The 23,824-nt window shown below is 45.5% G+C and overlaps 1 protein-coding gene across 1 annotated transcript; it reads left to right on the top strand.

The window, feature by feature from the left end:
* The first annotated feature begins 5,309 nt into the window (after nucleotides 1–5,309).
* On the top strand, nucleotides 5,310–20,777 carry LOC138286902 (zinc finger protein 184-like). Its single transcript, XM_069227296.1, has 4 exons — nucleotides 5,310–5,385; nucleotides 15,139–16,347; nucleotides 19,571–19,692; nucleotides 19,724–20,777. Exons 1-4 carry the CDS (start codon nucleotides 5,310–5,312, stop codon nucleotides 19,904–19,906), a joined length of 1,590 nt encoding a protein of 529 aa, XP_069083397.1. The 3' UTR covers nucleotides 19,907–20,777.
* The last annotated feature ends 3,047 nt before the right edge of the window (nucleotides 20,778–23,824 follow it).

A 23,824-nucleotide genomic window follows, 5' to 3' on the forward strand; every position in this document is an offset into this window, starting at 1 on the left:
GATGCCACTTCTCCTCCGCCTGATGATGCTGATGCACACATGAACAGGAAGACCAACAAAAGGGGGGGGGGAGAAATAAAGACATGTTGAGTGCATGCATTGGCGACACCATTGGCGGAGAGGACAGACACAGAAGCCCCCTGCACTACGCCGCGCACTCCGTGTACACTACTCAATTATTGTGACTTGGCCTACAAATCTATGGACGACATAGGCACACATAGGTGACCCAGGGCCATGGATAGCTGTACTTAGCACCCAACAGAGGTGGGGCGCGGGGGCACAGGGCCATGCCGTACAGAGGGGCCTAGCCTACAGAAAACGCCCTGGCCTAGAGAAAGCCACAGCCCTCCTCCCCCACCCAGACGCCTTCACTGTGCGCTAATATAGCTGAATTTGCTGGTACTCACCCCCTTGTGTCTGCTGTGATGTCCTCACGCGCCCATCCAAATCAGGGTAGGCCACCGCCAGGATCCGGGACATCAGGGGGGTCAATTGCCGTGTGGCACCCCTCCTAGGTTGGGAGGCCATCCCCAGCAGAGCCTCAGCGGTCTTTCTGGTCCCGCGGCGGATGTCCTCCCACCTTTTGCGGCAGTGGGTGCCCCGTCTGTTGTGGACCCCCAGGGCCCGGACGTCCTTGGCGATGGCACGCCAAATGTCAATCTTCTGATGGGCGCTGACCTATGTGACATGTACAGGGGGGGAAAAAACATATCATCACTTTTCTGCATGCTCGATGTGAGTGGCCCCCCCTCCCCTACCTTGCCATATGGCACTTGCTCTCATCTGTCGTGCGATGCATGCATCATTCGCTCCCCTCCCCACCATCGTTCGTTCACCCCACTTAACCCAGGCATTGGCCACTAAACATGGCCCAAGTGTACTTACCTGTTGGTCTGGAGGACCGTAGAGTAGCGCATACTGGGGGGAGGACCCCATCCACAAGTGTCTCCAACTCTTCAGAAGTGAAGGCAGGGGCCCTTTCCCCAGTCGCAGCAGCCATTGTCCCTTCCAGACCGAGGTCACAGCAGCACTTGCAGTATAGGTCCTCTCCTGTGGATGATCAGGTCTCGAGTGATTAAGTAGATAGAAAATGCCGGTCACGCCCGCGGCGGTGCGTACCCCGACCGCCGGCGCTCTTCGTCATTGGCTCCTGAAACCCATAGGCTTCAATGTTAACCAATGCGGCTTTGCGCCGCGGTCTTCGACCGCCTACCGCCACGGTGTGCCACGCCAGCGCATTTACCTCACATCCCATTGTCACACTTCACAGGTCAGGCAGCCGCCATTTCAAGCGCCCACATGGCTTAATTTCTACTGCGTCACACAGGCCTAGGCCTTGCATTGCCACTCATACAAGCCATTCACTACATAGAGAATCGTGTACTGTGCAAGCTGTGGGAACTTACCTGTGGGTTGCTTGACTCTGTGCTCCATGTTGTCCTTCCTAGGCACCGTCCGCTGGGACTTGCGAGGAGATGGAGGAATGTTCCAGTGTACAGACCGCTGGTGGACCTGTCTACAATGGAAGAAAGACATGTCATTTTAACCTACCGGCTTGACAGAGCCACCATACAGGAACTGTGTGCCCAGCTGAAGCCAGACCTGATGTCACCTATCCGCCAACCCACAGGGATTCCCCCTCTGGTGCAGGTTCTGTCAGTGCTCCATTTTTTGGCAAGTGGATCATTCCAAACAACAGTGGCCATTTTATCTGGGATGTCTCAGCCTATGTTTTCAAAGGTGTTGTCCAGAGTGTTGTCTGCCCTGATGAAATACATGAGGAGCTACATTGTTTTCCCTGAGGTGGGCGATTTGGCTACAGTGAAGGGTGATTTCTATGCCCTTGGACATATTCCCAACATCATTGGTGCCATTGATGGGACCCATGTGGCCTTGGTTCCCCCCAGAGAAAGTGAACAGGTGTACAGGAACAGAAAAAGTTATCATTCGATGAATGTCCAGGTGGTCTGTTTGGCTGACCAGTACATCTCCCATGTAAATGCCAAGTTTCCTGGGTCAGTGCATGACACGTACATCATGCGAAATAGCAGCATCCCTTACGTGATGGAACAGCTACAGAGACACCGTGTATGGCTATTGGGGGACTCTGGTTACCCCAACCTGTCGTGGCTACTGACCCCAGTGAGGAATCCCAGGACCAGGGCAGAGGAACGGTAAAATGAGGCCCATGGGCGTACTAGGAGGGTGATCGAGCGGACTTTCGGCCTCTTGAAGGCCAGGTTTAGGTGCCTGCATATGACAGGTGGATCCCTAATGTACTCACCAAAGAAGGTGTGTCATATCATCGTGGCCTGCTGTATGCTTCACAATCTGGCTTTGCGCCGCCAGGTGCCTTTCCTGCAGGAGGATGGTCCAGATGGTGGTGTTGTGGCAGCGGTGGAACCTGAGGACAGTGAAGAGGAGGAAGACGACGGGGACGACACAGACAACAGGGACAGAGTGATACTACAGTATTTTCAATAACACAGAGGTAAAGATCAACTTCGCCTTATTACACTTACTTATCCTCTCCTGCCTCTCTACTGTCTGTCCTATTCCCCCAGTGTATGTGAACTGAGTTGTGACTTTCCCTTCCAATTTCAGAGATGTGGCCCCCACAGCGTGCCCTCTGCTTTGTTTACCCATGGACTACAGCTGTGTGACAGTGGTATGTTCTCATCACTGTGTAACTGGACTATTTAGCAGCATTACCTTTAATACATTTGATCACAATACAGGCAGACTCCAGTTTTTTTTGGTGCAATAAGTGTTTTTATTAAAGTGCTAGATTTTGGGACATCTTTGAAAATGGGTGATGGGTGATGGTGGAGGAATGTCCATGGCAGAGTCCAGGTTTTCAGTCACACAGGTGCATTGTCCATATGCCTGTGGAAAGATGGAGCAGGGGCAGTTTAAGGTTGGACAGGGTGACAATGTGGGACAGTGGGATGACATCAGGGGGTATCCTTTGCTGGCGGGGGTCTTGACATCCTACTCTGTCTTCTTACGCGATCTCAGGGCCCGCTTGCGGGGTGGTTCTTCTTCTGCAGGAGGTGGGGTTCTGGTGGCCTGTTGTTCAGGTGTGGGGGCCTCCTGTCCACTAGCGCCGGCGGAGGTGGTAGCCTGTTCTTGGTCCATGCTAGTGACAGGGGCCCTTTGTGGTGCCACATGGTCCCGCAATGTGGTGACAATCATGTTGAGAGCCACAACGATTGTGCCCATTGCGGAACTGATGTTTCTTAGTTCTTCCCTGAAACCCCTATACTGTTCCTCCTGCAGTACCTGGATCTCCTGGAACCTGGCCAGGACCGTCGCCATCGTCTCCTGGGAACGGGTGTATGCTCCCATGATGGAGGTGAGGGCCTCGTGGAGAGTGGGTTCCCTAGGCCTGTCCCCCCCCGTCGCACAGCAGCCCTCCCAGTTCCCGTGTTTCCTTGGGCCTCCGTCCCCTGGACCGTGTGCCCACTACCACTGCCCCCAGGTCCCTGTTGTTGTTGGGGTGGTGGGTTAACCTGGGTGCCCTGTAGTGGTGGACACACCGCTGATTGACGTGTCCTGGAGACAGAGGCATGGGCCCGCTGGGTGGGAGCTGTGCTGGTGTTCCCAGAGGGGGTTGGGTCTGGTGTGGCCTGTGGCTGTCTGAGGGGAACCGACTGTCCCGAGGTCCCCGATGGTCCGGGCTGGTCATCTGGGTCCAGGGAGACAGAGCTGCTGTCATCACTGGTGGCCTCTTCTGGGGGTGGGATGGACATTTCTGGACCCTCCTGGGCGGTGTGTTGGCGTTCGGGTCCTGCAGGGGTATAGAGGTATGGTTATTGCTTCAGTGTGTGCCATATCGGTCTATGGGTGGGTTCCCGTGTACCCCAGTGCTGGCATTCCTGTGTGGGGGCTTTTGTGAGGGTGGCTTGTGGGGGAGTTGTGTATGTGCAGTGGGCATGCTTTGGTGATGGGTGTCCATGCTTAGTGGACGCATGCAGGGCTAGGTGTTGGGATGGATGGGTTGTGATGGTGAGACATTTGCAGGGAATAGGTGTGATGGGGGTAAGGGTGAGGGTGGGGGTATGCTTTGGCATGCAGGTGGGGTGGGGGTAAGAAGTATTGAAGATTTGACTTACCAGAGTCCATTCCTCCGCCAACTCCTGCGAGGCCGTCAGGATGCAGGATGTGCAAGACTTCCTCCTCCCATGCTGTAAATTCTGGGGGAGGAGGTGGGGGTCCGCCGCCAGTCTTCTGCACGGCGATGTTGTGCCTTGATACCATGGAACGCACCTTCCCCCGTAGGTCGTTCCAGCGCTTTCTGGGATGCTGTCCCACAGCGTTGGCCCTGTCGACTATCCTTTGCCATAGCTCCATCTTCCTGGCAATGGTGGTGTGCTGCACCTGTGTCCCGAAGAGCTGGGGCTCGACACAAACTATTTCCTCCACCATGACCCGGAGTTCTTCGTCTGAGAAGCGGGGGTGTCTTTGGGGTGCTATAGAGTGGTGTTGATGAGGTGTGGGGTGGAGTATGGGTTGTAGAGTGTGGTGAGTGTTGTGGTGTGTGTTGTTTTGTGCGTGGATATTGTGTGGGTGATGGTGTGGTGTGCCTCTGTGTGATGGTGTTCTGTATTCGGTGCTGTGTCTCTCTGTTCTTCTTTCTCATTTGTTGTCGTAGGTTTGTGGGTGATGTGGGTGTGTGTTTTATATTGTATTCGGTGTGTGGGAGTGTTGTTTGTATGTGTATCAGGTGTGTGTATTTCGAATTGTCCAATGTGGTAGTGTTTTGTTCGTGTGTGTGTATTTCGACCGCGGCGGTGTGTACCGCCAATGGAATACCGCGGTTGAAAGACCGCCGCGTGGATTCGTGGGTCATAATGGCATGGGCGTATTTTTGTTGGCGTGACGGTGGAGGTTTGGTCATCGCCACTTTCCCGCTGCCCGTTGGTGTGGCGGACTTTTGTTGGAGTCGGGTTTTTGGTGGTTTGCCTGTTGCGGGTCAGAATGACTGTGGCGGTTTACCGCGACCGCAGCGGTGTTATTGCGGTCTTTAGACCGGCGGTAAGCGCCTTTTACCGCCGAGGTTGGAATGAGGGCCTAAGTGTCTGTTGGTATCTCTGAGGAACAAAATCGCTGGACTCTATGATCAAAAGTCTGGTTGTAATTGTATTGTGCCAAATGAGTCTGTTCCCTCCTCTGATTTATTGATGGAAACTAAAAAACCTAGTCCTCTTACCGTAGGTGATAAATTGACATCTTCTTCTACACATAACATCGCGAGGGGAAGCAATGGTAGCTCCCCAAGGCATGGTAGGTCTGCTTGTCAGCCCATGTCTTCCACCCATGAGCGAGTTCCAAAATTAGGTGTAAACAAGTGTGGATCCATCTTTGGACGGGGGGACAAAGGTACTCCTCGCCCAAAAACCTCTCAGTTAAACCTAGGAGGAACGCCCTCTGCAGCAAGTTGTTGTGTTAGTTCCCGTTCAGTCACTCATCCTGACTATTTGACACTATCGCAGACGTGTGACCTTAAGGGAAGGTTAAGAAGGAGGAGGGAAGATGCTATCATATATTTGACCAGGGTGCCGAAGCTACCTCAGGGCAATAGAGAGTCGAGTGACTCTCTAATTAATAAAGTAATTCATTGGATACGCTCCCAGAGGAACTGTCTCTCTGTTATCTGGTCTGACATATGTGAGGCCCACAGATATAACCAGTTAGGGTCGGAATTTGATTATATTTTGATTCTTTTTAACGATAGTAGTCTAGTTAATGATTTCCTGGCTTTTGATACACGGACAGGTACATTATGTACAGGTAGGGAATCGAATCTTAGACTTAGTAGTCAGCCGCCTGGGGCCCCGCTATGTAGAGAATGTTGTACATCTGGAACTATTGTAGCTGGGGTTATTTCTTCTTCAGATAATTCTGCAACATCTAAATCTGAGAACCCTTCCCCCTTACTTTCTGAATTAGACTGACTGATTGCCCCCTGCACAGTACTTCCTAAAATATTAAATGATGAGTGTCAACCTATAGGGACTCCATCTCCCACCTCTCTAATGAGAACTAAGTTAATATCTACGCCTCCCAATATCAATATTATATCTTGGAATGTAGCAGGAATCAAGCTAAAGTTGGATGACCCGGAATGGGTAAGCCTTGTTAATAAACAAGATTTCTGTCTTTTTCAGGAAACCTGGACTGCAGAACAGTTATCCATACAAGGCTTTACAACCTATTTTTCTGCTTCCCAACCTGCCTCTGGTGGCTTTGGAAGACAGATAGGAGGGTTAATGATTCTATTGAACAATAAGCTAGAATGTGACCACTCCATGATAAAGTTTAATTCCTATGATCTGCTGGTTGTGCAACTCACATTCCGACCTGGATTCAAGATGATAGTTTTGAATACTTATGCAAGATCCGTTCCCCATGGGTCAGAATCAATTGTTCTCACCCAGCTGACGGATTATATAGAGCTTCTGGACCCTTCACATCTTCTGATAATAGCAGGTGATTTTAATTGTTCCTTTGTGTTGGACAACACCATCAGCAATCTGACTACTGAGGAGGACGAATATTGGGGTATTCCCCAATCTAAGGAAATTGTGTTTTTGCCCGTTTCCTGTGTTGCATCTCAGTTGTCTTCCCTTTTTCTGAATTATGGCCTGAGAGAATGTAACGGCCGCAGTAAATCTGATTCAGAGCGAGCCATCACTTTCAAGCGAGGGCTTTCCTTTAGTACTATTGATTATATTCTGGTGGACATTAGGCTATGGTCAAGTTCACTAGACATGGAAATTTTACCTCGCTTGGATAGCGATCATAATCCTCTGTGCCTTGTACTGACCAACCATGCATTTTTAAGAGTCCAGCACACAACGATCACTAACGTTCCACTCCCTTACTTGAACCACAGACGTTCTCGGGTCTGCTGGCCAAAGGTTGAATCCAACCCGTATTTGATTGGGGAAATATATTCATCATTTTTAAAACTCTTTGTAGATTATGAGGAACAAGAAGCCTCTGATATTCCTATTATGGCTATCCACATTAAATTGGTGGATTCCCTACAGGGTATCTTCTATAGGGAAATCCCTTCCAAACCGAGACCTGCTGACACCCCTCGTAGGGATTGGTATAATCAGGATTGTGTGCGAGCAAGATCTAATTTAAACGAGGCTGTAAAAAACTCTACCCAAGTGGCTATTAAAGAGGCCCGACGTAGGTATGCTAATGCCCTGAAACAAGCAAAAAAAGACTGGGATAATGAGACATGGCAGAAGCTGCTTGCAGCAGTCAAATACAAAGATGATAGTTCCTTTTGGCGGCTGCTGACCTCTAGTTCGAAAAGGGGCAATGATGACATTGGTATGTTCATACAGCCCGAAAGATGGGTGTCCTATTTTTCTGGAATTTATGCTCTGCCTGCACCGTAAGCTCTGGAGGACCCTGAATATGATGAGTGTTGGGCTGTTAATAAGACTTCAACTGAGAGCATTGTTTTTACCTTAGCTGAAACAACAGCTGCAATCAATTCTTTGAGGCCAGCCAAAGCCCCTGGTCCAGATAAGATCCCAGGGGACTTGTTTAAATCAGAACCAAAGATATGGGCATGGTACATCAATTTATTGTCTAATGCCATAGCAGCTGGCAGCCCTATTCCAGATTCTTGGCGTGGCGCAGAAATAATACAGATTCACAAAAAGGGTGATGCAGGTTTACCTGTAAATTACTGACCAATCAGCCTTATCGATATCCTTCAGAAGACGTTTGCCAAGCAAGTCTTAGATAGGCTTACCGATTGGATCCAAGACAACCAAATTTTATCCCCCTTACAGGCCGGTTTTTGGCCTAAAACTAACACCATGGACCAAGTCTTCAGGCTGTCATTACTGTTTTGGAAGTATGTCACCCTATCCAAGCAAAAACTTTATGTTGCTTTTGTAGACCTAAGATCTGCATTCGATTTTGTCCCAAGAGAGAAACTATGGGTAGTATTAAACAAAATCGGTATCCCAGGAAACTTAGTGCATTTAATTCAAAGATTACATGAAAAAACATTTGCACAAGTCAGATGGGGTAATCAGGGGGAACTCACCGACAAAATAGATATTAGGAGAGGAGTGCGCCAGGGTTGCGTTCTTGCCCCAACGCTATTTACATTGTTTATCAATGAGGTGGTGCAAGTCGTTACCAACTGCCAAAATGATGCTCCATCCTTGAATAACCATAAAATTCCAATTTTGCTATTTGCCGATGATTCCCTCTTGATCTCCAGAACTCCTATGGGTCTCCAGGTACTTGTGGATAAGTTTAGCTCGTTTTGTGGTGACTATGGACTTGAACTCAACCATAGCAAAACTAAACCTATGACCCTGGGCTGTGGCCCCACTAAGAGATACTCAATTTTTTATAATGGAACACCCATAGGTATGGTAAGCTCCATAGATTATTTGGGGGTGAGAATTAGTAACAATCTGCATTGGGGGGCCCAAATCGATAAAAGCTTAGCTCTTCTGGCACAGAGATCTGGGGCCATTTTACGCTTTCACAAGTCTACCTCTGAGAGAGTGATTACTCCAACTATTAAAATTTACTGAGCAAAGGCACAGAGCGCAGCGGTCTATGGGGCAGAAATTTTGGGGTCCTCGAACACTGGCAAGCTTGCAGTGGGGGAAAACAACTTTGTAAGGTCAACCTTGGCCTGTCCTCGCAGTACCCCACTGCTGCCAATGTTCTGGGACCTTGGCCTTTCACGCATCTTAGATGTAATTGCCCTACGACCATTGCTTTTCTGGGTCCGTGTATGGACCACCCCTGAGTTATCCACATACAAGGAGTCTATTCAAGACATTCTAGATAGACCGAATGTACTTACCATTTCCTGGTTTAACCATATCTCAAAATGGTTTCATAGATTGGGTCTTAGTGAGTTTTGGAGTCATCCAGAAAGTATAAGGAAGGATCAGAAGAATCATTTGAAAACTGTTTACTGGATATATGTCAGGGAAAACTATCTGCTGTGTTCAACACACGGCAGATTGACTTCACAATTCTTTGATTTTAAATGGTATCCGTATCCGGAACCATTTATGGATACAATTCTTGACCCATTAAGTAAGAGTCTATATATTCAGTTCAGATATGGTTGTCTGCCTCTCAAATCCTATGGCAGTAAGCGGAGTGCGACTCCAAGACCTGATCTTTGTCCGAGTTGTAATCACTTTTCAGAATCTATTGTACATTTTATGTTTATATGCCCTGCTTATTTGATTGCGCGACGGAAGTGGCTACGACCTGTGTGCAGGAATATGGGGGTAAGACACTGTACTGTTGCCTTAAGGATCATGATGAGGGAAACTTCCCTCCCCATATCCTGTGCGGTTAGCAAGTATATTGTAGCTGCTTGGCATATACGTATTAATTTTTTGGGGAAAAATGTTGATGAGGAACAAATCTTTAAAAAATTTTTTTTTTAAATGATGAAATGTTTTAGCTGCTAAATTTTAACTATACACCTAGACTGAAATAAAACCCCATGTTTAATTTAAATGATAGGTATTAGGGGGTTAGGTGCATTTTTAAGGAAAGTGATTTTATGTGTTTTAAGGCTGAAACGTATGTTTTTTACTCTTCTTATCCCTTTTTTAATTTAATTCCTATTTTCTTTTCATTTAATTGTTGGTTGTTTTGCTTTTATGGTTGAAAGTAACCGAATAAAGCTATGTGTTGAAAAAAATAAATAAATAAATTGGCTGAGCTCCCTATGGGTGGTAAAAGAATTGCTGCGGCCCATAGGGATCTCCTGGAACCCCAATACCCTGGGTACCTAGGTACCATATACTAGGGAATTATAAGGGTGTTCCAGTGTGCCAATCAGAATTGGTAAAAATGGTCACTAGCCTGCAGTGACAATTTTAAATACAGAGAGAGCATAAGCACTGAGGTTCTGGTTAGCAGAGCCTCAGTGACACAGTTAGGCACCACACGGGGAACACATTCAGGCCACAACCTATGAGCACTGGGGTTCTGGTTAGCAGGGTCCCAGTGAGACATATAAAACACACTGACAAATAGGGTTTTCACTAGGAGCACTGGGGTCCTGGCTAGCAGGATCCCAGTGAGACAGTAAAAACACACTGACATATACTCACAAACAGGCCAAAAGTGGGGGTAACAATGCTAGATGGAGGCTACCTTCCTACATGTTGTGAGGTGCGTGGGTGGTGTATAGGTGATGGTGGTGTGTGGCTCTGGTCTTGTCTGTGGTCGTGGTGTCTATCTTGTCGCAATTGTTTGTAATGGTAAAGGGTTGTGGGTACTGTGGGTGTGTATTTTATAGTGGTGTGTGTGGGTGTGGTGTGTGTATGGGTGTCAAGTGTGTGTAGCTTGAATTGTCCAATGTTGTGCTGCTTGGTATGTGTGTGTGTATTTTGAGCGTGGCAGTATGTACCGCCAATGGTTTACCGCTATTGAATGTCCACCGTGGTGATTCGTGGGTCATAATGTGATAGGCGTTGTTCTTTTGGCGTAACGGTGTGGGTTTTGATACCGCCGGTTTATCACTGACCTTTGGTGTGGCGGACTTGTGTGTGTGGCTAAATAGTGACGTATTGGTGTGTGTGTGTGTCATGATATACGGATATCTGCCGCTGCAGTGGTATGTTGTCAGTAGTCAGCGTGGCGGTAAGTGGGATTTACCGCCATTGCCATAATATGGGCAATAGTATGTCTTCCAGCCTGGCAGGGATATCACATTTCATTTCTACATCAACATTATATTTTTTTAAAAACACACAAATCCTGCATGCACTTACTTCCATATACTACAATTACAACAGAATTATGCACTTTTAACTATCAGAGTTCGAAGCCCAACCCCTCCTACTCTTTAGGTAAGCAGGCTCTGGAATGTCGCCCGTCCGCTTGAACAGACAGGTGTAATTCTCACCTGGTTTGAGCGCAATGTTCTATTCAAGCGTCACCCGCGGTGCTTCCTTCAGCGGCATCCAGGGACTTGAGGAAGTAGCGGGCTCCTGGCTGCCGCTCGCCAAAATGTAGTTGAGTTTTTGTCAGAAATAAAGAAGTGACACAATTCTAATAATAATTGAGTATATTTATAAGTAAATAAAATACGGCCGGGAGGACAGCATAGTTGTGTAACTGAAGCCACACTCAACTCAGCTCTTACAAACAGCGATTTCTATGCTCTTGGTGGGCACCTAAGTTCCTCCTCCTTCATTACATTTACAATTAACAAAGACTATAAATCTTTAAACGCTATCTGACTACCTGTTACTAAAATTCAGCAATACCAGATATAATACATATATATCTTCCTACATACACAGTGACCTTCGATCCTACCCTTTGAACTCTATCAGTATGTCCTCCCTACACGTCTGCCAACTTTGAAGTTTTACGGTCTGTCTGCCACTCCCTGCCAACCTTGAAACACAAACATCTAGTGCTGTGTCTCCCTTCCAGCCTGTCATGATTTACCCCTTCTCCTAACCCTGGTATCAGAAAGTGGCTCAGACTCTGCTTTGTGTTTGCGTCCTTCTAAATTATCTATGGCATGCGAAGTCGGACTGTGACTGCTTTTACCCTGCACCTGGCCTCTCTCCTCATTCTCCTTTCTGTCCCTGCATCCCTGCGTGACCATTGTATTCAAACCGAGGCCTGTACTTTTCATGTATCATGTACACCGCTGCACATTTGTTTTCTACGTCGTGTGTTGATCAGAGTAGGCCTTCTGTCATTTTCTTGAGGCCTATTACAAGTGTCCTAATACTCTGCTAAATTCTGTGCCGATTTATCAAACTGTGCCACAGTTATTAGCAGATCGAACTGGACTAAAAAATAAATTCCAGTTTTATGCCAGATTTTGTTTAGATTTGTCAAATTGTGCCTAGGTTAGAAGCAAATCAGGTAAATTTTTTGGGGGGAAAAAAATAAGAAAATTAGGTGTAACCTAACGTCTGGGTACTAAACAGCAAAAATTGCAATTTTCTTTTACAGTTGCTGTCTTATCGTTTTTTTTTAGCAATTTTACCTGATTTTTCTCTCCCACTACACTGAAATTATGTTCAATGCGAACAAAATGTAATAAAGATGGTGGTGGAAAAAAAAAAACTGCAAACGTTCCATCAATCAGTCAGATTACACATGTAATTATTCTGGGGGTGTGACGAAGTGTATGCTACGGCCAGCTAGTCTTTAGTCATTCTAGCATATGGGGAAGTTTGTACTGTTGTTGGCCATGCTGTATGGTAATTACATTTGGTTAACACCTTTCCACTACGTAGCAGGCAAAACGCAGATTGAAATGTGGGTGGATGGAGTGCAGGGTGCACGCCTCCTATGTACAGAAAGAACAGGAAGAGCCAAGTGCCTATGCATGCCCCCATAGACACACACGTTTCACATGGGCATCAATAGTGCTATTTCCTTTGCAAAAAGTGGGGGAGTGAGAATTCCCAACTTGCCAGCGCTTCCCAGAAGGATGGGGCAGAGAGCATCACATCTGAAGTTGACAAGGGGTCAAAGAGAGGCACTACCGGCTGGAGCAGAGGTAGTCTGGTGCCTGACCTTCAGACGACAAAAGCAAAAAGAACAGATGATGGAAGGAATACGGAACAAATCAAACATTCACTCCCTCATAGGCATCTACATGTGAACCTCCTCTGTTTGTAGCTCATAAGCATCTACCTGTGCGCCTCCTCTGTTTATACCTCAGAAACACCTACCTCTGCACCGTCTCTCTATGTACTTCATAGGCACCTACCTGTGTGTCTCCTCTGTTTGTAGCTCATAAGCACCTACATGTGCACCTCCTGTTTCTACCTCACATGCACCTACCTATGCACCTCCTATGTTTGTAACTCATACACGTGTACCTGTACGCCTCCTCTGTTTGTACCTCACGAACACCTACCTGTGCGCCTCCTCTGTTTGTACCTCATTCGCACCTACCTCTGCACCTCTTCTGTTCCTCCTAAGCACCTACCGGTGCACCTTCTCTGTATGTACCTCATAGACAAATACCTATGTGCCTCCTCTGTTTGTACCTCACAGGCGAGCTTCCAAAAATAAGCTTGTAATCTCTAGGCTGACAACCGTGACCTCTTGACTGTAAGGCCATTATCTGACTTCTGCTGAACGCTGCGGAGTGAGTGTCCAGACGTAAGGGAGCTGAAGGACAGGAAATGAGGTAAACTTGAATATAAGAAATATGGAAAGGTAGAAGTGCAGCTTCGCCGGTGGATAACTCACACCGATCTGCCCAATGCCCATCCAGTCACAAAGTAGCATCCTAGGTCCCAAACTTAGAACATTAAGTCAGATACCATGTGAAGGCAGAAAAAGAGGAAAAAGGTTAAATGCACACATCCGTTGCGGGGATATATCCGGTGAATTATTAGTTGTGATGGATTCTCTTAATGACTGATATTGTTGAATAATAAATTATATGAATCAATGTTTGTTTGCCTTATTTGTGCAGATAATGTAAAGGTCGGGCATTACAATCAACCACTCATTCTGTTTTACAAAAAGGCCCTGGAAGGAGCTGCATCTTTTTAAGTTGTCTTTCAGGGCCAGAATCAGGCACTATAAGCTCTGCTAGTTTGAGGGAGATGGGCAGATGTTATGGCAATAGGTAGCCCACCTCAACTCGCAATAATGCTCCAATCTTTCAGGTTAGAAAAAAACAGTAATGCTTGAACCAGGGGAGCTTTTGAAAGTGTCAAAGGTGACTTGATGAACAGTAAGGTGAAGACAGGAGTTGGCATTTGAGCTGATCCAATGTGAACAGGGAAGCATTTATTTGAAGTGTGTGAATTAAGGTATTTTTGTTATATACTTCCTGAAGAGTTACCTTTGTTATATATTTTCTGAAGAGTTATTAAATAACAACAGCCCAGCCTGATCCCTCTGTTTTTCCACAATCAATTCTTCTTTAAATTAAATCTAATCCATGTGCATCTACCTAAAGCTGCGCCAGTACCACATAGGTGCTCCGTGAGCGTCCTTCCTTTACTAAGTTACTCTGGGAACACTGGTAAATCACGTCCTTTTCAGAAGTTAATACCATGTGACATGTAGCACACAGGCGCTCCATGAGCGTCCTTCCTTTACTAAGTTACTCTGTGAACACTGGTAAATCACCCCCTTTTCAGAAGTTAATACGATGTGACATGTTCAACAAAACTCTTAGTTAAATATCCGTGTATGGTGAAGTATTCCTTGCTAAGTTTCAAAGACGGTAAAGTAGAGATGTAATTTACAACCAGTTCAATATTGTGTATTCACATTTCCATTTAGTAATTTTTAATATCTTCACATCCAACAGAAAACAAGCCTTGAATGCATGACATTATTATGAATAAAGAAGATAAAACTGCAGATCTGCAAAGAACAGTCACCAACAATGATCTCCGGTATTCAGGAAAACATCAATACAGACAGCAACTGAGAAACCTGCACATAAACTGATCCTGGAAGAAGCATTTAAGAGCAATTCAGTGGATGTAAGAGTTTGAGCTGTGCACCTCAACATCACAAGACGAAGAAATGACTGCTTGAAAATGAAGGCAGCAACAACAACAACAAACTACCTCTTGTATAAACATGTGTCCAACACCAGCTTTGGTCATGGGATCAGTATGTTACAGCAGTGCTTTGTTTTCTAAAGTGAGAACAGACCATCATTCAATGCTCTGCGTGTATTGTAAACTCTTCCTGGCAAAATCACAGCAACTAGAGAAAAGCCCAACAGAGTGGAACCAAACAACTGAGGGGTAGAAGAGAAGAGGAGTTCTGCTGTCTACAATACAACAGACTGTTCCAATTTGCACCGGCCAGAAGGGAGATTAATCTTTACCCGCAAGCGTGCATAGCCATAATCCAATCTAAAATCACAACCACCTACAATATATGTTATATATATTATGAGTGTGACACGTATTTAATGGCTATTGAACGTTAGTTGTAATTCAGAAATCAAACGTGCAAGTGCTTTATCAGCCTAATGGCTCATTAGGAAGCACAGACTTGGGCTGTAGACAAATATATAACCGACCACAGACGCTAACCAAGAAAAACAAATCATAGACATTTAGTGAGAGTTTTAGTTTCTCATCTCAATTAAAGCACCATCAGAAAACTCACACAGGAAAAAAAAAACATTCAAGTCCAGTGATTGTGTAAAGAGCATCAGTCAAATACCAGACTTACAGAGACATCAGCAAACACACAGAGGGGAAAAACCATACAAGTGCAGTGAATGCGTGAAGAGCTTTAGTCAATCATCACACCTCCAAAGACATCATCAAACACACACAGGGGAAAATCCATACCATTGCACTGAATGTGGAAGTAGTTTTAGTGATTCTTCACAACTCAGGATTCATCAGCAAACACACACAGGGGAAAAACCATTCAAGTGCAGTGAATGTGCAAAGTGCTTTAGTATGTCATCACACCTACAAAGACACCAGCGAACACACACAGGGGAAAAACCATTCAAGTGCAATGAATGTCTGAAGAGCTTTAGTCAATTATCAAACCTAAAAAGACATCAGCAAACACACACAGGGGAAAAACCATTCAAGTGCAGTGAATGTGCAAAGTGCTTTAGTATGTCATCACAATTACAAAGACATCAGCGAACACACAAAGGAGAAAAGCCATTCAAGTGCAGTGAATGTGCAAAGTGCTTTAGTATGTCATTACAATTACAAAGACACCAGCGAACACACACAGGGGAAAAACCATTCAAGTGCAGTGAATGTGGCAGCGCTTTTATTTACTCTTCATCATTAAGGATTCATCAGCAAACACACACTGGGGAAAAGTCATTCAAGTGCAATGAATGTCTGAAGAGCTTTAGTCAATTATCAAACCTAAAAAGACATCAGCGCACACACACAGGGGAAAAACCATTCAAGTGCAGTGAATGTGGCAGCGCTTTTATTTACTCTTCATCATTAAGGATTCATCAGCGAACACACACTGGGGAAAAACCACCATTCAAGTGCAGTGAATGTGTGAAGAGCTTTAGTCAGTTATCAAACCTAAAAACACATCAGCGAACACACACAGGGGAGAAACCATTCAAGTGCAGTGAATGTGGCAGAGCTTTTATTTACTCTTCATCATTAATGAATCATCAGCGAACACACACAGTGGAAAAGCCATTCAAATGCAGTGAATGTGGCAGCACTTTTAGATATGCTTCATCATTAGGGACTCATCAGCGAACACACACAGGCGAAATACCATTCAAGTGCAGTGAATGTGGGAATAGTTTTAGTAAGTTATCACACCTACATAGACATCAGCGCATACACACGGGGGAAATCCTTAAAATTGTAGTGAATCCGGCAGTAGTTTTAGTGACTCTTCAGCATTAACGAAACATCAGCGAATGCACACAGGAGAAAAAACATTGAAGTGCAGAGAATTGTATGAACAGTGCTGGCGGTATCCGTGGCTGGACTAGGAGACATGCAAAGCTCCTACTATACCACTTATATCATATAGCATTATATCACAAGAAAACACAATACTCAGAGTTACTAAAAATAAAGGTACTTTATGTTAGTGACAATATGCCAAAAGTATCTCAGAGGATATACTCCCTTAGGAGGTAAGTAATATACACAAATTATATGCACACAAACCAAAATCAGGTAAGTAACAGTTCGAAAAGTAGTGCAAACAATGTAGAATCACAATAGGATGAAATAGGTAGAAATAGGCCTAGGGGCAACAAAAGCCATATACTCCAAAAGTGGAATGCGAACAACGAATGGACCCCAGGCCTAGTGTAGGTTGTAGAGGGTCGCTGAGACTGTTAGAAAACACTAAGGGTGTCCAAGATACCCCACCCCAAGACCCTGAAAAGTAGGAGTAAAGTTACCATACTACCCCAGAAAGACAGTAAAGTCGAGATAGGGGATTCTGCAAGAACAACAACCACCAGCAAAACACTGAAGACAGATTCCTGGACCTGGGGACCTGTAAAGGAAGGGGACCAAGTCCAAGAGTCACACAAGTGTCCGGGGGACAGGAGCCCACTAAACCCCAGATGAAGGTGCAAAGGGGCTGCCTCCGGGTGGAAGAAGCTGAAGATTTTTCAACGACGGAAGGTGCCAAGAACTTCTCCTTTGGTCAGAAGATGTCCCACGAAGTGCTGGAGGATGCAGAGTTGTTTCCACGCAGAAAGATTGCAAACAAGCCTTGCTAGCTGCAAGAGTCGCAGTTGAAGATTTTGGGTGCTGCTGGGGACCAGGAAGGACCAGGATGTCGCCCCTTTGAGGAGGAGATGGAGAGGGCGCTCAACAACTCAAAGAGCCCTGGCAGAAGCAGGCAGCACCCGCAGAAGTACCGGAACAAGCACTTAGAAGATCTGAGGACAGCGGTTGACTCAGAATCACAACAGAAGGTCCCACGATGTCGGACTCCAACTCAGCAAGTTGGGCAATGCAGGATGGAGTGCTGGGGACACAGGCTAGGCTGTGCACAAATGAATCCTTGGAAAAGTGCACAGAAGCCGGAGCAGCTGCAAATCATGCAGTAAACAGGTTTGCTGTCTGGCGTGGGGAGACAAGGACTTACCTCCACCAAATTTGGACAGAAGGGCCACTGGACTATGGGAGACACTTGGACCCAGCTGTTGTGTTCCAGGGACCACACTTGTCAGGATGAGAGGGGACCCAGAGGACCAGTGATGCAGAAATTTGGTGCCTGCGTTAGCAGGGGGAAGACTCCGTCAACCCACAGGAGATTTCTTCTTGGCTTCCAGTGCAGGGTGAAGGCAGACAGCCCTCAGAACATGCACCACCAGGAACCAGTCGAGAAAGCCGGCAGGATTAGGCACTACAATGTTGCTGGTTGTCGTCTTGCTACTTTGTTGCGGTTTTGCAGGCCTCCTGGAGCAGCCGGTGGTCGATCCTTGGCAGAAGTTGAAGAGGTAAGTGCAGAGGAACTCTGGTAAGCTCTTGCATTCGTTATCTGAGGAATAGCCCAGAGGAGAGACAATAAATATCCATAAAAATGAGGTTTGGCTACTGAAAGAGGTAAGCACCTATCAGGAGGGGTCTCTGACGTCACCTGCTGGCACTGGCCACTCAGAGCTGTCCATTGTGTCCAAACACCTCTGAATCCAAGATGGCAGAGGTCTGGGACACACTGGAGGAGCCCTGGGCACCTCCCCTGGGAGGTACTGGTCAGGGGAGTGGTCACTCCCCTTTCCTTTGTCCAGTTTTGCGCCAGAGCAGGGCTGGGGGATCCCTGAAACGGTGTAGACTGGCTTATGCAGAGATGGGCACCATCTGTGCCCATCAAAGCATTTCCAGAGGCTGAGGGAGGCTACTCCTCCCCAGCCCTTCACACCTATTTCTAAAGGGAGAGGGTGTAACACCCTCTCTCAGAGGAAATCCTTTGTTCTGCCTTCCTGGGACCAGGCTGCCCAGGCCCCAGGGGGGCAGAAACCTGTCTGATGGGTTGGCAGCTGCAATGGAGACCCCGGAAAGGCAGTTTGGCAGTACCCGGGTTCTGTGCTAGAGACCCGGGGATGCATGGAATTGTCCCCCCAATACCAGAATGGTATTGGGGTGACAATCCCATGATCCTAGACATGTTACATGGCCATGTTCGGAGTTACCATGGTGACGCTACATATAGGTATTGACCTATATGTAGTGCACGATTGTAATGGTGTCCCCACACTCACAAATTCCGGGGAATTTGCCCTGAACAATGTGGGGGCACCTTGGCTAGTGTCAGGGTGCCCACACACTAAGTAACTTTGCACCTAACCTTCACCAAGTGCAGTGTAAAATGGCTGTGAAATAACGTGGACGTTATTTCCCTCAGGCTGCAGGGGCAGTCCTGTGTACGAATTGTCTGAGCTCTCTATGGGTGACAAAAGAAATGCTGCAGCCCATAGGGATCTCTTGGAACCCCAATACCCTGGGTACCTAGGTACCATATACTAGGGAATTATAAGGGTGTTTCAGTGTGCCAATGAGAATTGGTAAAATTAGTCACTAGCCTGCATTGACAATTTTAAAAGCAGAGAGAGCATAAACACTGTGGTTCTGGATAGCAGAGCCTCAGTGATACAGTTAGGCACCACACAGGGAACACATATAGGCCACAAACTTATGAGCACTGGGGTCCTGGGTAGCTAGCCTGGCTGGGGATTATGACCGCCCGGCAGAAGCCTGGCGGTACAATGGAGGGGCTGGCATTATGGCCATGGCTAATGCACCACAGTCATAATACACTGGCGGAACACCGCCATCCTGCTGGCGGTATTACCGCCAGTGTTCCGCCGGCCGCCAGGGCCGTCATGACCCACTTAGTCACTTATCAGGCCTACAAAAGCATCAACAAATACACACCAGGGAAAAACATAAAGGTGCAGTAAATGTGTGAATAGGATCAGTTGATTATCAAAACTACGAAGACATCAGCAAACACACGGGGGATAAACAATACTATTACGGTCAATGTGGAAGTAGGTTTAGGAACGTGCCAACATTAAGGATTCATCAGCGAACATTCACAGGGGAACAGCCTTTCAATTGCCCTGAATGTGCTAAGAGCTTCAGTTTACCAGGCCTACAAATATATCAAGGAACACACACAGCGGAAAAGCCATTCAAGTGCAGTGAATGTATGAAGAGCTTTAGTCAAATGCAATGAATGTGAAAATAGTTTTAGTGACTTTTCAACATTAAGGATTCATCAATGGACACACACTGGGGAAAAGCCGTTCTGGTGCAGTGAATGTGTGGATAGCTTTTGTCAGTTATTAAACCTATTGGTACATCAGCAAACGCACACAGAAGAAAAACAAAAACATTGCAATGAATGTCAGAACTGCTTTTGTCAATTATCAGCTCTCTAGAAGTCATGAGCAAACACACAGTGGGAAGACCTAGAAGTGCACTGAAAGTGTGAAGAGCTTTTGTCAATTTTCGATTCTACACAGTCCTCAGCGAACACTTTCATTTCACTCACATGGAAATAATCCTAGAGGTGCAGCGAGTCTGGAAAGAACTTAAGAAGATTAACAATGATAGTGAACCATCTGAGGGCATAGACAGGAGCAAAAAAGTGCAGTTATTTTAACATGAAGGAATTACAGAGAAAGATAAAATGTCAATGATGTGGGGCATTCAAATACCAGATCATAGAAGACCCGTCTAGTCAGAGAAGAAAAAACACAAATCTCGATACCTGTAGAATTATATAACGTGTCTATTCTCAGTGATTGTTCACTTTTGCACACATAACAAAACAACATGACGTACCAGGAAGCACATTAGGAGACTAGCACATTGTTGACTAAAATTAAAGAAACATTGTTGGTTTTTATTCAGTTGCAAAGAAAAACATCCAAGTTCACCTGTTCCTGCTACCTGTAAAGGCAGCACTCTGAACAATACTGGGACTAACAAGGGTACTTTCAGCTAACTTGAGGGGTTAGTGATAAAACCCATAAACCCAACACACTCGGACTGAGTCCCTGCAAGAAGAACTAGTTTAACAAGCACATGCTGGTGAATGATCACAGCTGATCGTGGTGTTTGGTCATTTTCATACAACATTGATGATTCACTGGCAGTAGCCGGAGAACAGTGTCCAAAAGCACAAGACGTAAAAGCAGCAGAATGTGAGCTGTAACTCTCAGGGTTAATGCTTGCAGTGCACGATATTTCCCACCCAATGCCTGACATGGAAGAAGCAATGCTAATGTCCATCCTCACATGCACCTGTCAATGCACCCATCATAATGGCACTTCCCAGAGATATTTAACGTTGAGCTGGTTCTTGGCTCACTGCTCACTGCTCACTACGTAAAGGATTCACGGTTAGATTAATTGTATATAAATGTGTTTTATGAGTTTCTTATTTACAGAGAGTCATTCAACCAAATCCTAACTAGTTAAAGGACAGAATCGGGAAATGATGGCACAATTCTTTATAGGAATGATTGTGGAAGAAAGGAGCCCAGTACAAAGAGTTTTTCATAATACTATGAGAACCATGAACGGGTGAAGGGTGAGCAAGGGGAAAAAGTTCTAGCAAATGCAAACTATGTAGCTTTCACACAGCCATATAACGCCCCTATAACCTTTGTTTTTTTCAGTCAATTCCTAAGTTTTTTTTTTTATTCTATTTTCTAAGTATACCATCTCTGTAATCTTTGTTTTTTTCAGTGAAGAAATTATTGTATCCTGACTTATCTCACGTTTAGCCTTGTTCAAAAAAGACATTTTAACATTTTACACATACTGCGTTCACTTTCATGTAGTTTAACACGCTATAAGACTGTCCCACATACAAAAATATTGGCAGTATAAATACAGTGCAGATGACAAATTGTCACCTATTGTTTCGCTCATGGATGTGTTGTCAGGGCTCTGGAGATGGGAACCTCCATTGGTAAAATGTATAGATTACTATTTACAAATGCCGCTGCAGTATATGTATTGAACTAAAGTGAAGCACAGGTGTTCAGGATTTTTAATCCAACAGAGTATACCCTGCTCTTACATAATGTTTGCTGCATCATTTACGCATTGAATCAGTTGATGTATCCGCTCGTTCTTTGGTCCTTATAACTAAGTCTGACCCTTAGCTTGGCTTGGCTCCTCCCATGAATTTTGTGACTTGCCAAGCTCCTATTTTTCCCAGAATGAAACCAATGAACCAGCAGATTCTGTTTGAAGAATGTGATGAAATAGTTAAATCCCACATCAAAAACATTGAATTGCTAGGACGATCAATTGCTCACACGGCAACTCCTCTTCACACCGGTTGTCCCTTATTCTCAAATGTTCAGAGGGGTTTGTTGTCTGAGTGTCAGAAGTGACAGAGACATTCATGAAGCTAAAGCAAGAAGGAGTGTGTGGCAGATATAGAAGGCAAAAGAGAGATAAAGGGAGCGAGACAAAGAAAGAGGGAGCAAAATGAAAGAAAGTGAGAAATAGAAGGAGGGGGAACAGCAAGTGAAGCAGCCAAATACTTGTCCGTGTGTGACGCCACTAGAGGAACGGCTTCAATACCTGTGAATTTATATATTTATGTTCAATACCCGTAGACTAACGTCATGCCAATAAACAGGGCACAAGTTGTGAGGAAGAAAGGGAGGGGGACACTTCTCATATGCAAATCACAATGATGTCACATGTAGTGATGTCACAAAAAGTGATGTCAGGCGCTTATAATAATCCTCACGTGAAAGGTCGACGGCCTATTTTAAAAACAAGAAATATAAAATAATGTTAAAAGAACATTTTGGTTTTACTTTTTATACATCATGTTTTTCCCACTATCTGTAACTAAACTCGGAAATGGCTGAAATTGTAAATATTATTAAACAGATATGTGGAACTTGGAAATATTTTTAAATAACTTTCAGCAAATAAATAAAATGTGCTGGCAATTTGTGTTTGTTTCCTGATGGTGTTCTTTACCCAGCTCCAAATCACAAAGGTGTTTCACATTTACAGTGCGTCAAGCAGTAGAAGGGTTCATCTTGTCACGTTCTCTGTTCCTCTCTTGTGCCATTCACACAATTAAAGGGGCTGGTACTGGTGGGACGGGTAGTTACAAACACTCTGATGCCAGTATTTGCAGATGCAAGAAACTGCAGAGCCATCCACCAGGTAACACCTCTCAGTCGCAGGCTGGGGCACAAGGTGGAACTGAGTCCCTTTTCTACAAAATAGAGGGGGCCTCCAAAAACTGCGGCCACCCCCGATGTTTGCCATGCTGATAAAGCAATATTGAATTTGAGTAATGTACGATGAATTGAATTGACAGAAATAAATGAGAGAAAGAGAACAAGAGAGCAAGATGCAGAAAGTATGGTGGGAGAGAAAATGAAAAAAGAGACATGAGACAAGGAGGAAATACAAACAGTTCTCTCTTGGTAGATCATGCCGTTCTGTAGATAGGACCCTTTTCAGGTTATTTATATAGAAAATAAATAAAAAGGTGCCGGTATCCAGCCTTATCTCATACCACGATTCAAGGCAAATTTAGATGTACACTCCCCAGCGGGCCCATAACACACAGTAACTGTAAGGTCCACATGCAAGTCTCTATGAAAAGTAACCAGCATTTTATCAAAACTCACACCCATCAATATGTTTCAGAGCTTAGTCCTGTGAACCTTGTCCAAAGCTGAGCTGAAGTCCATGAACCCCAAATGAAGGGAGCCTGCCTTTGCCTTGGTGTACTTCGCTACGAGTAGGTAGAGATTAAAACCTTGGCCAACGTTGCCCTTCCCAGGCTGGAAGCTGTATTATGCATCAGAGAAAAGCTCATGTTCCCTAGCCCACACAGTTAACCTACTCAATAGAACTCTCCCAATTACTCTCACTGTTGATTCTTTCAATGAAATGGGCCTGTAACAGCAGGGGCCGTCCTTGTTGCCCTTTTTATGTTTCGTCTAGGCAGCGCATGCTCTCTCTCCTCGAGAAATGTTATCTATTCTGTAGAGTAAGTGCACCCCCTTTGCTGCCCGTTGCTTTTAATCTCGTCAGTGTGAGTTTTTTACTGGTCAGTTGTATTTGTCTCTCCTTTCGTTGCTTGGTTTCCTCCCATGGCAACTACCCATGTTACATGTACGCTTACTCTGTTCTTAATGTATATATTTGTCAGCGCACTACTTTTTATGTCAACTTTAACTCATTTTCAGGTTCAGAATGGTAGCACAGATGCTCCCGTCAAAGTTGAACGCAAGTTTGGCATCCAGCCGCTACCGCACTCCCTCATCCCGCTTCACTCGAGGCTTGTTTCATTTTCATGAGCA

Source organism: Pleurodeles waltl, chromosome 4_1 (assembly GCF_031143425.1).
Source record: "Pleurodeles waltl isolate 20211129_DDA chromosome 4_1, aPleWal1.hap1.20221129, whole genome shotgun sequence".
NCBI classification, from domain to species: Eukaryota; Metazoa; Chordata; class Amphibia; order Caudata; family Salamandridae; genus Pleurodeles; species Pleurodeles waltl.

Excerpts from the sequence above, each read along its gene's own strand:
- LOC138286902 (XM_069227296.1), top strand. The coding sequence starts at position 5,310 with ATGTCTTCCACCCATGAGCGAGTTCCAAAATTAGGTGTAAACAAGTGT. Across the intron at positions 5,386-15,138 it reads CTTTGGACGGGGGGACAAAG|CACCATCAGAAAACTCACAC; the intron begins GTACTCCTCGCC and ends TCTCAATTAAAG. Across the intron at positions 19,693-19,723 it reads GTATGAAGAGCTTTAGTCAA|TTTTCAACATTAAGGATTCA; the intron begins ATGCAATGAATG and ends AGTTTTAGTGAC.